At 35.6% G+C, this 17,950-nt stretch overlaps 1 protein-coding gene across 3 annotated transcripts in view; it reads left to right on the top strand.

Annotated features, from left to right (window-relative positions):
* LOC139934633 (sodium/hydrogen exchanger 3-like) overlaps window positions 1–17,598 on the top strand; it is a 35,194-nt gene extending 17,596 nt beyond the window's left edge. For 2 of the 3 annotated variants that reach the window (XM_071928934.1, XM_071928935.1), the window contains exons 6-14: window positions 448–671; window positions 1,485–1,687; window positions 2,236–2,325; window positions 3,237–3,307; window positions 4,259–4,489; window positions 4,939–5,077; window positions 6,296–6,509; window positions 10,195–10,311; window positions 13,495–17,598. In XM_071928934.1, the coding sequence (XP_071785035.1) occupies window positions 448–671; window positions 1,485–1,687; window positions 2,236–2,325; window positions 3,237–3,307; window positions 4,259–4,489; window positions 4,939–5,077; window positions 6,296–6,509; window positions 10,195–10,311; window positions 13,495–13,826 (1,621 nt within the window). In that variant the 3' untranslated portion in view covers window positions 13,827–17,598. Of the gene's footprint in view, window positions 1–447; window positions 672–1,484; window positions 1,688–2,235; window positions 2,326–3,236; window positions 3,308–4,258; window positions 4,490–4,938; window positions 5,078–6,295; window positions 6,510–10,194; window positions 10,312–11,174; window positions 11,229–13,494 lie in introns of all 3 variants that reach the window. The other variant, XM_071928936.1, reaches the window with a different exon arrangement.
* The last annotated feature ends 352 nt before the right edge of the window (window positions 17,599–17,950 follow it).

Raw genomic sequence — 17,950 nt, 5'->3', positions numbered from 1 at the left:
GCCTGTTTATTCTTGTAAGCCATACAATAAGTGAGGACAAAGGTCTGGATTATGGGGTTACACAATAACCCCTCAGCAAGGGATTTTAAAAGGCTTTTTTAATAACCTGTTATTGCTCCTTGGACAGTGAAAGGAATCGTATTACAATATGTAGGTCCTGCCTGCATGATGAACTGTTCTGTCAACCTCATTTTTATGATCGATGTTATGGTTTATTATTTTTCAATCATTGTGATGAAATTTAAGAATGCAATATGCTTGTTATAATTAAATCCATTGTTTATTTTGACAGAAGTGTCCCACACACCATATTAAACTTCTTGTTTTGGCCCCAAATTATTCTGTCCATATATCATACATCAATGGAAACTTGTATTCAAAAGTTTTATTAATAATTTTGAGATAAAATTAATTGATATATTATTTTATGTTTTTGTTATGATGTAGGATTGTGTTTTGTGCCATGTTCATGAAGCCCTACGTGGAAGCCAATATCTCTCAGAAGTCTCATACAACAATTAAGTACTTCATGAAGATGTTAAGTAGTATTAGTGAGACGATCATCTTTATCTTCCTGGGTGTAACTACCCTAGTTGATCTTTCTGAGCATCAATGGAACACAGTCTTTGTAGTATGTACGCTGGTATTCTGTCTACTCTACAGAAGCATTGGTAAGTAACAGTAAGGGACCAGTCATTTCTGTATTATTTTTTTTCATGGTTTATTAAAAAAAATCAATTTGATTGCCATGGGCAAAATTACATTGAGTTTACACATTTTAAGGTTAAAACATCAATTATTATTGTTATTATTATTTGTCCTGGGCCAACTTCTACTAGAGCTGCTTAATGGCACTGGACACATTCACTCAAAATAATTGTTAGCATAAAATTTACTTGGTAATGAGCGATGGAGAGCTGTTGGTAGTATAAAACATTGTGAGAAACGGCTCCCTCTGAAGTAACGTAGTTTTTGAGAAAAAGGTAATTTCTCACTCAAATATTTAAAAGACTCCAGGCCTGAAGCCTTTTATTAGGAATCTGAAAGCACATAAATCTGTACAACCAGAGTGTTTTTCTTTCATTATTCTCTTGCAACTTTGATAACCAATTGAGTCCAAATTTTCAAAAATTTGTAATATTGTGTCAGACTTTATGAAGTTGAATTAAGCACATGGAATTATCTAGTTTCTTGACATTTTAGTGATTGCTAAACTTTTCTAAATGAATGAAAGTTTTGCCAAAGTCAGAATAAATAACTAAAATAAATTGATATCAATAGTCAAAATTCCAGTCAACGAACAAAATATTGGCAAAATGCATTGCAGAATTTCTTAACATGGGGACATTTAGCCCAAATCTGATTTTAAATAAAAATTCATCTTCTGAACTCTGATAACAATCTGTTAACAATCACTGTAGCGATAGCCATTAATGTCTTAGACTGTAGTTTGTAAAACGTAGCTTGCTGTTTCTCCTTATTAGGGGTGATAATTCAAACATGGGTTGCTAACCGGTTTCGTCTTGCTTGCATCGCTAAGACAGAGCAGTTCATCATGGCTTATGGAGGCCTACGAGGTGCAATAGCATTCTCTTTAGTTGCTCTACTATGTGCACAGACAGTCGCAAGTAAAACCATCATGTTTACTACTTGTATTGTAGTCGTCATGTTCACAGTCTTTCTACAGGTAAGAAATACCTTACATTACACAGAAACAGTGGCCCTCATACCCCATTTAATAGATGTTTAACTTGCGTTGGGATAAAGTGTGTTATTTTGTTCCTGTACCTACGGACAGACAAACAACAACAAACACACCGATAGACTTCTACAAAACTGACCAACATATAAACATGTAGATATAAAGACAAAACGTCATCCATAAATATGCCATAAGTTTTCTAACATCACTAAGAATTAAGGAACTGTGCTTTTAGTTTTTGTGCAACATTTGACAAAGTCAGTGCAGATTTTAAGGAATCGCTGAGACTATTCTTACATGTATTTCCACATCATCATCATCATCATCATCATCATCAGTCGGCTGCACAGCCACTCTACTCTATGAAAACCTGAGTCCTGTGAACAAAACATGACATGGGAAAGTACTGAGTATACGTGTACATTACTTTTATACACATTGGTGTACATGTAAGAGCATGAAGGGTAAAAACAACCTCTACATATATGTCATTGAGAGAGTTTAAACAAACAATATCTTGGTTTTGTTTACAGGGAACAACGATCAAACCTTTAGTCAACAAGCTTCATGTTAAGAAAGCCATCAAACATAAACCCTCCATGAATGAAGAGATATATGAACGGGTACGTTTCAATGACTTCTATTTACCCCTCAATCCACTCAGTGAAATTAAAACAGGTGGTTTCGGTTTCAGACCTGGGAATCTCCAGAAGGAAGAAGGAAGTATAGTTACTTATTGACAGAAATTATTAGGTAGACATCTGATAAATATGTGGCTTGAGGATTATGCTAGTGTAGGATTTGAAACTTTGCATGGCGGAAATACGATAAAGTAAGGTTTGTGGTCACCCCATGAAATGATAATCTCTAATTGGGTTGGGGTGGTTCTACTTGACTCAATAGAACAGTTGACTGTTGATGCCTGTGGTTTTGAGTGAGACACTTTTACAGTCAGACTTACTTCATCCGTTAGATATACAATCTTTGCATGGCAGCTTGCCATCACCGACGTCAAATAATGGAAACATGTACATAATACGCATTGTGTACACTTCTAAGCCAATGGTGCGTCTCTCCCTTTGACACCATTAATGGCACTGTTTGGGTTGGTGACATATTGCGAGGATCTAAAAGCAGTAGATCTATTTATAAAATATCAAATATAAAAGACCCGCTGTCAAAGGTGTTGATTTGTGGTTGAACAAAGACAAATGTACTAGAACAGGATTTGAACCAGCGACCTCCGGTTTAATGGAGCTATCAACTGAGCTGTCTAGCCCTAACTATATTGGCAGTCTTTCTATTTTGTCAATATATTTGTTCGGGGGTGCCATTCACAGCCATAACTTGTATCTGCCGTGTAGCCAGGGATCACAATCAAGTTTATGACACAACCTGGAAGCGCCAGCCAGTGGATAGTAATTACAACATTTCCTTGTTGTACCACAAATCATTTAAAATTTACCCAGTCAGTTTTCCTTGTGTTTACTCATTTGCTAACATTATATTACATTACTTGTGATTGGTTGTATAGTTAAGTGACCATCTAATGGTAGGCATTGAAGAGATCCTAGGACAGTATGGGCATCACCATTGGAGAGAAAAGTAAGACATTTTACTATCCAATATTAATAAGATTAAATATGATGTGAAAATGTACAAAGCTCAAACCTACTCAGTTTTTAAAAGATATTGTACAAAAATGAAAAATGTACAGAAAATAACAGAGAAACAAAACCAGGATGAACAGAAAAGAAAATTAAGTATAAAGTATTAAAGTATTTGTTTAAATCGATTTTGTTTGTTGAGTAATTGGAACCCACTGTTTACTTCAATCCTATAAAGTTGTAGATTTATACCTTAAAACTAACTTGAAAGTTTCATTTCAAAAGGTTATAGCATTTTTTTTTTTGATACTGCCAACAATTTGAAGTGATTATGTTACACAGGAAGAATAATCTAAAAATGAAATAAACAATCTGAGATATGTCACTGTCTGTATGGCTTCTCGGATTAAAATTTTTGGGAATAAAAACTGACATCTGTTTACATACCTCGAAGTGAAATGATTTTCAAAATGCTTTATTCTATCGAAAGCTGCTGTACTTCTCACCAAGTAAATGTTCTTTCCCTTTAAAGACACTGGATACTATTGGTAATTGTCAAAGACTAGTCTTCTCACTTGCTGTATCTCAACATATGTATAAAATAACACACCTATGAAAATTTGAGCTTGATTGGTCGTCGAAGTTACGAGATAACTATGAAAGAAAAAACACCCTTGTCACACAAAGTTGTGTGCTTTCAGATGCTTCATTTCGAGACCTCAAATTCTAAACTTTAGGTCTTAAATTCAAACTCGTGGAAAATTACTTCTTTTTCGAAAACTGCGTAACTTCAGAGGGAGCCATTTCTCACAATATTTTATACTATCAACCTCTCCCCATTACTTGTTACCAAATGAGGTTTTGTGCTAATAATTATTTTGAGTATTTACCAATAGTGTACACTGCCTTTAATGCCAGAAAACCGTTGGTGTTTTTCCTTTGTCTACAGATGGGAGCACATCAATCAGAAATACATCGAACCTTTGCTGGTGCAAGAAAGAAATAAAGTTGGAGATCCTAAGATATTAGAAGTGTTCAGTAAACTGAATGAGAAAGATGCCAAAGATTATATTAAGACTCATGGATCCTTCGCTTTCCCACTTGACCAATCATGGGCTAATATGTTACGTAATAAATCATCGGATATGCTGCAGACTGTACCAAGTCGACCATCGTTCAGGTAAGTAGCTACCAGAATGTTTAGTCTCTCGTCAAGAAGTCAGGGCCCAATTTCATGGCTCTGCTTACCGAAAGCAGAGATTCGGCGCTTATGGAAGCAGGGAATTCTGCACAGTGCTACGTCGAGCATATTTTATATATTATATGGGTTAGCTGGGAATTTTTACCCTTATTATGATGTGAATCAACACTGTTTGCACAAGTTCTGTGAACTAATGTGTTACTTCAATTTTCAGTTAACGTCAGAATGTTCACCTTTATTCATTAGACTTGATTCTTATACCATCTGTTTTATATTTCCACCTGTACTGATTTAATCCGATTGCTAACAGTGGACTGTATGTACATGACAGTGTACCATGTCTAGCTTGCTCTATATTACCACCTGTATTGATTAATTGATTGATTGATTGATTGATGGACTGATTGATTTATTCTCATTCCCATCAGTGGACTGCCTGTCAATGACAGTGTACCATGCCTAGATATGCAGCAGATGGAAACAGGCATCGCTAAGAAACACGTCACTGAGTCATCTTCACATCATCTTAATCTCCTTGCAACCAACATGTATAAACCACAGAAACAGGTAAGCTTCTTCTTTATCAATGATGTAGAGATTAAAGTTAAACTCTGTTTCAATGATGTCAATGTCAATAGACAAGTTGACAGCTAAAAACCACATCACAGGATTAAGGTGTTATCAAATTACAACGAAGTCTTGATTGAATGTCTGACTGAGAACCAATGGAGGAAAACACTTTTGAATTAGTAAACCTGCAGGGACAACCATGTGTAAATCTCTTGTCTAAGTCATTCTTCTGAAGATGAGCAAAGTATACTGTTTGAAACGTTAAGACCACACCGGTGTGGCGGTTTCAACTTTCCGCTTTGTTCAGTTTTCCGAATGACCAAATACGGTAGCAATACGTCATGCGATGCCTGCGCACAGCAAGCGAAAGTAGTCCATTTTTAGTGCCGTATTGAGTTATCCGTTACCCTCCGGTAGCTGTCACGGCGGCGTCCACGAGTCGAGTGCAACTAGCGGCAAACGCGTGGATCGTATGAGTTGTTTTTTATGCAAGCAGAGTGTGACCTGCCTGAAGTTGTTCCCATGAATACATGTAAAGATAGGACAAGCGATTATGTGACTACACAGAAAAGAATCGTAATATAAACAATGTGGGGTCACTGCTGAGAGAACTACAGTGCTCGCAAGGGTACTCGCGGCGGTATCTGAGAGGTCACCCGGAAAACTGAACACGCCGGAAAGCTAAAACCGCCACACCGGCTCTTCTCAGAGCCAGCACTCGCACTAAAGAGATTAATACATGGTTGTACCCGCAAGTTCTTCCTATTTCTCCGCACCATGCAAAGCTTCACAAACAATACTTAGAGAGCCAATGGTTTTATACTACAGAAAAGTCAATGTTAAACAATTTGGATTGTTTTTTTGTTTTTTGTTTTTTTGACCCACCCCTCCACCCCAAATGTTTAGGTTTAAATATTGAATAACTTTATAATAAGATCTTTACACTGAAGATTAAAATAATTGCCACAACTGAACCAGATGATTTAGATCAAAGGTCTCCAACATCCGTCAATTCCAATGGCTTTACCTGGATTAGACAGACAAATTTGTAAGAATGATGCAATCTTGGACAGCTGGGTATTTTTTCCTCTCCTTTTCATTATTTTGTTTGTTAACAAAGTAACTGAATTTCGATGTTCAGGTGCTTTTTTTGCCTTTTGATTAAGCACCGGAGGTCAAGGGAAATAATTTATGACCTTTAACCTTTGCCCTTAGATTAACCATCGGCGGTCACGTCATATGGACATTGATATTCTGGAGCCTCAGAAGCTGATGCATCGAAGCATGAAGCTACAGTTACATCGTATGTCTCGCAATCAACATCCAAGACATCGAAGTAAACCAAATCTGATGTCTCTAGCTGTCCATAATGAGCATCGATTCCAATCTAAGCAATGTGCAGAAAGGAATCATAACTCACCTATTGCAGGTATATTAAGATCTGGATCCTAGTTGGTAGAGTTTACTTCTCTAGCTGTCCATAATGAGCATCAATTCCAAACTATGCAATGTGCAGAAAGGAATCATAACTCACCTATTGCAGGTATATTAAGATCTGGATCCTAGTTGGTAGAGTTTACTTCTCTAGCTGTCCATAATGAGCATCAATTCCAAACTATGCAATGTGCAGAAAGGAATCATAACTCACCTATTGCAGGTATATTAAGATCTGGATCCTAGTTGGTAGAGTTTACTTCTCTAGCTGTCCATAATGAGCATCAATTCCAAACTATGCAATGTGCAGAAAGGAATCATAACTCACCTATTGCAGGTATATTAAGATCTGGATCCTAGTTGGTAGAGTTTACTTCTCTAGCTGTCCATAATGAGCATCAATTCCAAACTATGCAATGTGCAGAAAGGAATCATAACTCACCTATTGCAGGTATATTAAGATCTGGATCCTAGTTGGTAGAGTTTACTTCTCTAGCTGTCCATAATGAGCATCAATTCCAAACTATGCAATGTGCAGAAAGGAATCATAACTCACCTATTGCAGGTATATTAAGATCTGGATCCTAGTTGATAGAGTTTACTTGGGGTTTAGGAAGCTTGTCAATGCTTGATGCAGGCAATGTTAGTTTGATAAAAAGCTGTTTTGGCATTACTAGTCGATAGAGTGGAAGCTTGTCAATAAAACTAATAATAATAATAATAATATAATAATAATAATAATAATAACAACAACAACAACAACAACAACAACAACAACAACAACAACAACAACAACAACAACAACAACAACAACAACAACAACAACAACAACAACAACAACAACAACAACAACAACAACAACAACAACAACAACAACAACAACAACAACAACAACAACAACAACAACAACAACAACAACAACAACAACAACAACAACAACAACAACAACAACAACAACAACAACAACAACAACAACAACAACAACAACAACAACAACAACAACAACAACAACAACAACAACAACAACAACAACAACAACAACAACAACAACAACAACAACAACAACAACAACAACAACAACAACAACAACAACAACAACAACAACAACAACAACAACAACAACAACAACAACAACAACAACAACAACAACAACAACAACAACAACAACAACAACAACAACAACAACAACAACAACAACAACAACAACAACAACAACAACAACAACAACAACAACAACAACAACAACAACAACAACAACAACAACAACAACAACAACAACAACAACAACAACAACAACAACAACAACAACAACAACAACAACAACAACAACAACAACAACAACAACAACAACAACAACAACAACAACAACAACAACAACAACAACAACAACAACAACAACAACAACAACAACAACAACAACAACAACAACAACAACAACAACAACAACAACAACAACAACAACAACAACAACAACAACAACAACAACAACAACAACAACAACAACAACAACAACAACAACAACAACAACAACAACAACAACAACAACAACAACAACAACAACAACAACAACAACAACAACAACAACAACAACAACAACAACAACAACAACAACAACAACAACAACAACAACAACAACAACAACAACAACAACAACAACAACAACAACAACAACAACAACAACAACAACAACAACAACAACAACAACAACAACAACAACAACAACAACAACAACAACAACAACAACAACAACAACAACAACAACAACAACAACAACAACAACAACAACAACAACAACAACAACAACAACAACAACAACAACAACAACAACAACAACAACAACAACAACAACAACAACAACAACAACAACAACAACAACAACAACAACAACAACAACAACAACAACAACAACAACAACAACAACAACAACAACAACAACAACAACAACAACAACAACAACAACAACAACAACAACAACAACAACAACAACAACAACAACAACAACAACAACAACAACAACAACAACAACAACAACAACAACAACAACAACAACAACAACAACAACAACAACAACAACAACAACAACAACAACAACAACAACAACAACAACAACAACAACAACAACAACAACAACAACAACAACAACAACAACAACAACAACAACAACAACAACAACAACAACAACAACAACAACAACAACAACAACAACAACAACAACAACAACAACAACAACAACAACAACAACAACAACAACAACAACAACAACAACAACAACAACAACAACAACAACAACAACAACAACAACAACAACAACAACAACAACAACAACAACAACAACAACAACAACAACAACAACAACAACAACAACAACAACAACAACAACAACAACAACAACAACAACAACAACAACAACAACAACAACAACAACAACAACAACAACAACAACAACAACAACAACAACAACAACAACAACAACAACAACAACAACAACAACAACAACAACAACAACAACAACAACAACAACAACAACAACAACAACAACAACAACAACAACAACAACAACAACAACAACAACAACAACAACAACAACAACAACAACAACAACAACAACAACAACAACAACAACAACAACAACAACAACAACAACAACAACAACAACAACAACAACAACAACAACAACAACAACAACAACAACAACAACAACAACAACAACAACAACAACAACAACAACAACAACAACAACAACAACAACAACAACAACAACAACAACAACAACAACAACAACAACAACAACAACAACAACAACAACAACAACAACAACAACAACAACAACAACAACAACAACAACAACAACAACAACAACAACAACAACAACAACAACAACAACAACAACAACAACAACAACAACAACAACAACAACAACAACAACAACAACAACAACAACAACAACAACAACAACAACAACAACAACAACAACAACAACAACAACAACAACAACAACAAGAAGCTTGTCAATGCTTGGTGCTTGCAATGTTAGTTTGATTTATGGTATTTTGCACACAAAATGTAGTGAACTAAACTTAAGTTTAATGTTGCCATGAATGAATAGACTTGTTGTTAGTCTTTTATACACAACTCTGGAGTTTCCCAATATTTCCAATTCCATCCATGGTGTTCATGTTCAGAATACTATCCCCAACATTTTGTTATTGGACTAGTTTCATCAAACCTAAAACATGACTAAACAAAGTAAAGACACTAAACTAAAGTTTGTTCAGAAGCCCTTTGTCCCTCTGTGTTCACCATTCTCATGAGCTCAGTTGCCCCTTGGCTGTAAAATGACAAGGACACTAAATATACCGTTTTTATTAGCCATTGTTTTAGCCATTGCTTTTTAGCCGTTAATAGTATGATTTCAGAGGTCCTAATTGTATTCCGTCATGTCCTAACTTGTTAAACTTAGAATCATCTCAAACCTTAAAAGCCTTCTAATTGTTTTGCTCTTGAAATAACCTTTCCTTTCTCTAATGCCATTAGTCTGTGACTTTTTATTTGGAAAATAAACCAATTTTGAATTGAATTGAATTGAATCTTGTTTCCCATATGCCAGCTTCTAAGGAATATCAAGCTGTTGTTATAACTCTTGAAGTAACTTTTCCTTTCTCTTGTTTCCTTTGTGCCAGCTTCTAAGGAATATCCAGCTGTTGTTATAACGCCCGATGAAGAAGAAGATGAAGATGAGGGTATTACATTCAAAGCTCGAGAAGTTCCGTCTGCAGAAGAACCTGACAGCTCAAGAGGTAAGTACATTCAATTAGAGAGACTTATTGCTTGCATGTATAGACACATAGGATTTGAAACTTTGCATGGTGGAAACACGATATGGAAAGGTTTGCGGTAACACCATGTAATGACTATCTCTAATGAGCTGGGGTGGTTCTAAAAATAACCATTGGTTTCAACTCAACATTTCGTTCAGTATGCTCCGATTGTCTGGGCATTCAGAGCATACTGATCGAAACGTCGAGTTGAAACCATCGGTTCTTTTCAGAACCACCCCAACTCATTAGAGATGTTTAGACACATAGGGTATCTATACACTGACTATGGCTAACGTTATCCGAGCCATGTACATTCAATGACTATAGACCTAGTGCTTTAATTCAAGACACATTGGGTATGGCTCACAATACTTACTATGGCTAACATTACCAAAGCCATGTCACTTGACTATAATGAGCATGATTGGGTATTTTTAGATGTGACAGGGGACATGGTTAGTCTGTTTTATTGTATGTTACGTTCAACATTTTTATCAATTTCACCAAAATATGAACCGAACATCTTTAAATGATTTTTAATACTCATATAGGTTTTTTTTTTTTTTTGTCTTTGCTTATTGTTGTTGTATTATGTCTAGGACTGTTCCCACAAGCCTGGGCTCTTTGAACAGCTTACTTACTCACAGCTTAGATTAAGCAAAAGATCAGGAACATTTCCATTGGTCATAGTTACTCTCTGCTAAGATATTGTATTACTATAAATGTGTCCAACGATTCTGTCTCTGAATCGTTCTTATCTGTGAGAGTTCAAATACTCTAGAAACTAAACTGACCGTAAACCACTTGATTCAACTTTAAGGAATTTTGTTATCTACCAACAGCGAACTTAGTTTCAACTTCAGATGTTCACATCAATCCAGCCTTTGAGGAAGATTGTACGGTGATACCAAATACAAACATGTATTAAAGCGGACAATATTTGGGTTCACACAAATGATACTTTTGAGTTCAGGATTTGTGAGAAAAATATTGTCTTAACATGTATTAAAGCGGACAATATTTGGGTTCACACAAATGATACTTTTGAGTTCAGGATTTGTGAGAAAAATATTGTCTTCTACTGCATAAAATTATAATGGAAAGGTACAACATTGGTGTCCCCAGGTTTCCCTTTGCAAAGTACCAGGCTCAATATACAAACTTTGTTTTAAGTTAAAATACAATCGAGAAGATTATAAAAGTCCAGTAATTTTAAGCACAACGATCCTTGATCCAGTTTGCAAGCCTGACCAATGTTGTACATGACCTATTCGAGTGTGAGTTTGCTGTGATTTCGTAGATGATTTAGTGACATGCACTTTACCCTAGTACATATATAATCAGATTATGCAATACTCAAGGAATTCATTTTGATGGGATTAGGTGATAATTCCCACAAAGCTGGAGGCTTTTTTTTAATTGGTGTACACCAAAACTGCACCACAATCTGTTGTTGATGTTCTTTTGGTGGAATTAATGGGAGATTTTGTGCCATTTTGGTGTTTTCAGTGTTGGTGCAGTTTTGGTGCATTCCAATGATTTAAATCAGCACCAATTTGGCACCAGGAATTAGGTGTCAAATTGGTGTTGTTAATTATTATTGCAGTTTTGGTGCATTCCAGTAAATTAGCACCAATTGTGCTCCAGGAATGTCTTTTGAAATTGGTTGTAATTTATGGCAGTTAACTTGGTGGCGTTTTGGTGAAGCAGGGCATTATGTTTAAAATCATGCGTTTTGCTGCTAAACATACGCATTATTACAAAATTAGATTTGTCTCATAAATTATGCTTGGAATAATGTACATGTATGCAGAAATCTACCCTATTTACGCAGGACATTACACACTTTTCATATTAAATTTAAAGTTTAGTTGTATGACTGTTTCATAGAAACAGGTGTTAAAGACCTCGTCATCATTGCCTAGTAAGAATGTAAGAACTGCAGGCTTTACCCAAATTTTCATAACTATGGTTGCTTTACAAATGTGGCAGGAACAAAGAAAATCCTGTTTTATCCCTCAAATATACTGTACGTTGTTCAGCCTCAAGCAATGGACACTATCGGTAATTACTCAAAATAATTATTGTCATAAAACCTTTCTTGATTACGAGTAATGGGGAGAGGTTGATAGTATCAAACATTTTGAGAAACAGCTCCCTCTGAAGTGACATAGTTTTCGAGAAAGAAGTAATTTTCCACAAATTTGATTTTGAGACCTCAAGTTTAGAATTTGAGGTCTCGAAATCAACCACTGATGAAAGCACACAACTTCGTGTGACCATGGTGTGACAAGGGTGTTTTTTTTTCTTTAATATCTCGCAACTTCGATGACCGATTGAGCTCAAATTTCCACAGGTTTGTTATTTTATGCATATGTTGAGATACACCAAGTGAGAAGACTGGTCTTTGACAATTACCAAAAGTGTCCAGTGTCTTTAAAAAGGATGGCGTTCAAGCAAAATTGTTTTTGAGCTCAAATCTACATATTTGTACATGTAGTTTCAGGTGTGCTGTAGTTTTCCGCCTGCAGTTGAACCATGTGTGAGTTGGCCTTAGTCCAATATAATGATAGTATCATCTCATGCTTCTTGGTTCCTCATTGTAGTTTGACATCCCACATTCACCCACATGATGATTGCTGTGGTTTGGGATTTTATTTCTCCTGGTTTGTTTTGCCTCATCTTGGATTGTGTTCAGGTTTGGCAAATGTTTGATTTCAATTCCAGGTTCCATGTATTGGAATATAGCATTCTTCTTAGGTTTGGGGGAGAGAAGTGATGGATTCGGGAGGGTTTATTGCTCCAATTGCACTGTGATACGTTTTGGATATCATATTAAAAGCTTAATAAACAATTTTTTACTGAAATCAAAAGAGAATTATGTGCATCAGTCTTTAATCTAACAAGAGTTTTCTTGGTTTTGGCTTGTCCTACTTCATTTGTTTGGTAATGAGCTTGATAAGACCAAGTTTCCTTTGGTAGAGGTGCAACAATTTAAAGAAGATAATATGTAAATCAGGTTTATTCTGATTATTTCACTGTGACATCATTAATAAAAATCTAATTTGCATATTATCTACTAGAAACTTATGCACCATCCTAAAGTATGAGTTGTTATTAACACTTGTTTTAATGTTTTTTCCTGTCTTTCCACAATAACAGAGGCATGCTCACCTACAGCATGTGAAAAAACCCTCCCATGGAAAACAGCAAGTTGTGCTGAGATTTCAGCTCGTGCCGAGATGAATCCCCATGAATTTGTGGCTGAAGCCCCTCCCACTCCTAGCAAAACACCCCAAGTGGATATCACTCCTCCATCATCAGATAATGAAGAGCATTTGACTGCCGCTGAACAGTTACCATGGAAATCTGATCCAATAGATGAGGTATCACTAACTGAAGATGAAGTAAACAGCGCTGAGGAGCAAGAATTTAAAGACACTCTGTTGATCAACGGTGAAGCAAATGATAGGGATCGAGAAACAAGATTTTGAAAGCTTTTCTCTGGTAAAGAATAAAGGTTTCTTTCCTTTTTGTTTTCTTTCCTTTGAGACTTGTAAGTATATTATCTTGCATTGTACACCTGTGACTTACTTTACAGTTCAATAGTGTAGGTTTGGATGGATGTTTTTACCCTCAATCGGGTAAAAGGCTGTCCAAATTGGCTGGAAATTTAAAAACTGGGTGTCCAAATTGTTCACATATTATACATTTACATGTAAATGACAGATAAAACAGGGTATCCAAATTTTAAATGGGGTGTCCGAAAGCACTATGTTTACCCGTCATGTACACCACTGTGGGACAAGTGTTGTACGATCAGTGCTTTCCCCTAGTACTGTGGGGGGGAAAATTGATGGTGCTCCATTTAGTATAGAGTTGAACTCGTTCCGGATTTGTGGATTTTGCAACTAAATAATATTAAGTGATGTTGATGCTAATGTTTCATGTTTCTTATGAGAAGGAACTCTAAAGATAATTTTACACTTTTGAAACATTGAGAACATCTTCTTATTGTTCAGGTGCTGAATTATTTTACCAAAGTATAATCTTTTTACCACATTGCTTGTCAACCTCTACATTTCTAGTTGCCTTTTTTATATTAGAATATCACATTGCTAAGGCTTTATTTGTAATCATGCAACCATGGCAACCCTCAAGTCTTTGAAGTGAACAGTGATGCTAAGGATTTAGCATTCATTATTTACTCTCATACATGTATATTATAAACACATGTTACAAACGCAGATAATTTGGGTCCACACTCATATTAAAAAAAACGTGTTTACTGCTCATCTGAATATCAACTTACTTGAAAGAACAAAATAAGTTCTTTGACAATATAACATGGAATCAAAATTACCAAGTTAAAATAGAATTGACTCTTGACTCTTGATCTACTGCAGCCAGACTTCTATGTTTATATGGGTTTAGAAAGAAATTGTTTTTTTCCAAAAATGTTTGATTTATACAAGTAGGGACAAGTTCATAACACATCCCAAACGTGCAAATACAAATGAAAGAATGACTCGGAAACCAGAAGAAATGTTCAGTTTTAGATGTGGGAGGAAAACCCCAATGGGAGAAACAAATACTTTCACAACTTTTGAACCAAAACAGTTTTATCAACATGGGGTCTTAGCATCATAGATTATGCTCTTTGCAAATAAATAAAATATTTAACAATTGCATGAGTCAACAAAGACTCGTTTGCCTCAATCATTTGATCCAATCATTCCTGCAGTATTATTTGTTACCATTAACCATTAATCTATAGCTACATATAGATAATTGTTTTAGTTTGGGATTGCCCAAATCATTAGCCAAGGTTTACTGTCAGGTGCCTACAAACATGCAAGGTTGTGGTAGCAAAAGACTAAGACATTTTTTACATTTTTCTATTTTGCTGATGAATAGAAGCAGATGTAATTTGTGTATCTTATGTTCCATCTATCATAACAGAAGGACCATCATAGTTGCCTGTTTAAAGACAGTCTGTCTTGTATCTAGAAGTATAAATACTGTACAGTTTGACCTGAGTGCCTTAGTCTCCAAACTACAACATTATATTCAGATCCTCAATCCTTTCTAAAAGGTTTAGCTTCATTTTCTTAACTCAAACATTCGTGATTTTCACTTTAACAATGGGTATCAATTTTTTCAAAGAATGTGTTAATCCATCAGTACTGGCTTGACTTTTTACATAGTTTTGAGTAACATTTTTATTGGTAGTACTTTACAAGATTTGTAAATATTTTATAGTGCACAGTTTTTCTTGCTGCACGTACATGTAAATGTAAACATGAAGGTAATTGTATTGTAGGTTTTGTGGGATATGTATGCGGCGTGTCATGGCTGAGAGGCCTAGTTAAAAATAATAATAATAACCGTATTTATAACGCGCCTTTTGCCAAAGGATACAAAGCGCTCGGTATTATTGCAAGGAGTGGGGCGAGTTTGAGATAAGACCTATACATGTAATCCTTAAGCACCATGTAATGGTTTACAAGGTGCTGTGGCGCAATATGCTGCCAATCCAGCCAGGAACACCGGGGCGAACCCCTTCTGTTTCGATAAGTGCACTGGGTTCTTTTACATGCATTTACACAACACATGGGACCAACGGCTTTACGGCCCATCCGAAGGACGAAGCAATGGTTATGTGTCTTACTTAAGGACACGAGTGTCACGGCTGGGGAATCGAACCCACACTCTGCTGATCAGAAACACCAGAGTTTGAATTCGGTGCTCTTAACAGCTCAGCCACACGACACTCTCCCACTAACACAAGCTTTCGATGGATCGCACCTTAACAACTTGTAGTCTTTGTGTTCAACTCTCCCTCTTTTTCTATCTCTAGGTTCATGGAGAGAACAACATTTACTGGTGCTAACTGAATGTTCTTCTATGTTTTTGTAATCAGTAGCACTTATGAACCAGAGAAAAATTGTACATTTTTGTTCTTCTTTATACATAAAATTGAATATTATTATTATATTAGGACTAACGGAAAGCCAAGGTACATGTAAATAAGTGTCTTGTTTAAGGAAACATACATGTAGACAAGGACTTAAATCATGCACATTCCAATGAAGTCTAGTTCAGCGACTACTTTGCTGCTTTTTCATGGAGGGAAGCATTGTATGACTTCTGACTGCACCCCCCACCCCAAATAGAGATATTACAGCATTGGGAGACTGCCAACATATGACTAGATAGCTAAGTTGGCAGAGCAACACCACTCATACAAGAAGGTTAGAAACCCCGTTCTAGTCAAATTTTCTTTGTTGTCAATTTTTGTTCAATTTACTTTCCTGAGAACATAAATCCTATTTGCTGTTATATACTCCAAATTTGCCTTATATTTTCTGTAAACCACAAAATATTATTAGAACAGGGTTTTTGTGGGTTTGAATCCCACCCGAGTAACATGCTTGTGATATTTTTTTCACAGGACTCGGGAAAGTACTGAGTATACAGTGCCAACACCAATCGGTGTATGGGTACCACCAAAATAATTTATTATTAAGTAGGATTTGAAACTTTAATATTAAAACTTTAAAATTTATACTATTAGAACAGTACGTGGCTCATTAATAATTGTCTAACAGGGATAATTTGTTTCATTAGCAACTCAAAACAGGATCCAGAATTCTTTGCTTATGTCCTTATGCTTTACAGCAGTCTGTCTTTAAAGGAACACATTGCCTTGGATCATTGCAAAGACCAACTCGACCGATCCAATGCAACGTGTTCCTTTAAGTAATACTGGGGTAAATCTCTAATATTGGGACCAGTACTGTGGAGATAATTTATGCTACTGTGCAAACGTTAGCCACAACCAAATTTGTGCCACGTTTTTTTATGTGTGTAAAAGCTTTACATTATGATGTGTAGTATTTGTTAAGATAATAAATTATAAAGAGCAGACTTGATATAAAAAAAGACTATATATATATTTTTTGTAATTTGAGCAAAATTTTTAATTTACTAAAATGGTTAATGGTTGCTTAATATAATATTTTCCTCTCATAATTAACAAAGTTCAGCACAGTACACAGATCTCATTTGAGTTTATAGTTTGAATAAAGTAATATTATAACATAAATTGTTTTGAAAAATAGTTTTTAATATTTTACAAGTAACTGTCACTTTTCAATGTCACATAATTGGATGTTTAAGTAAGTCAATAATGTTTGAAATATAAAGATTGAAAGACAAAGTACTGGAATTAATTCTTTAAAAGAATTTCGAAACTTGAATAAATTACACAATTTCTATATTGAAAGAAGAAACAAAATTTGTGGTTTTTCATTGTTTAGTATTGATATGGTTACGCTTATTCTGCGGGGGTAGTGTAAGGTTCAGGGTCGATATCGATTTATGGTAAGGGTAACCATTTATGGGTTTGGATTTGGTTAGGGTTTGGAATTGGAGTTTTGTTGGGGTTAGGGTTTGGAACTGGTTAGGGTTAGGGTTTGGAATTGGCAAGGAGAAGCAGAAATAAATAGCACAGAGCACTTGCAGCCATTTTTCATGTCAACAATTGCAAAAAAACAAAGCCTTTGTTTACATTTGGGAAATGGATCTCTTCAAAGTATTGATCAAGTTTCTTCCT

This window comes from Asterias amurensis, chromosome 3 (genome assembly GCF_032118995.1).
Source record: "Asterias amurensis chromosome 3, ASM3211899v1".
Classification (NCBI taxonomy): domain Eukaryota; kingdom Metazoa; phylum Echinodermata; class Asteroidea; order Forcipulatida; family Asteriidae; genus Asterias; species Asterias amurensis.
Note: the sequence above shows the minus strand (reverse complement) of the source record. Positions and strands in the feature narration are given on the sequence as shown.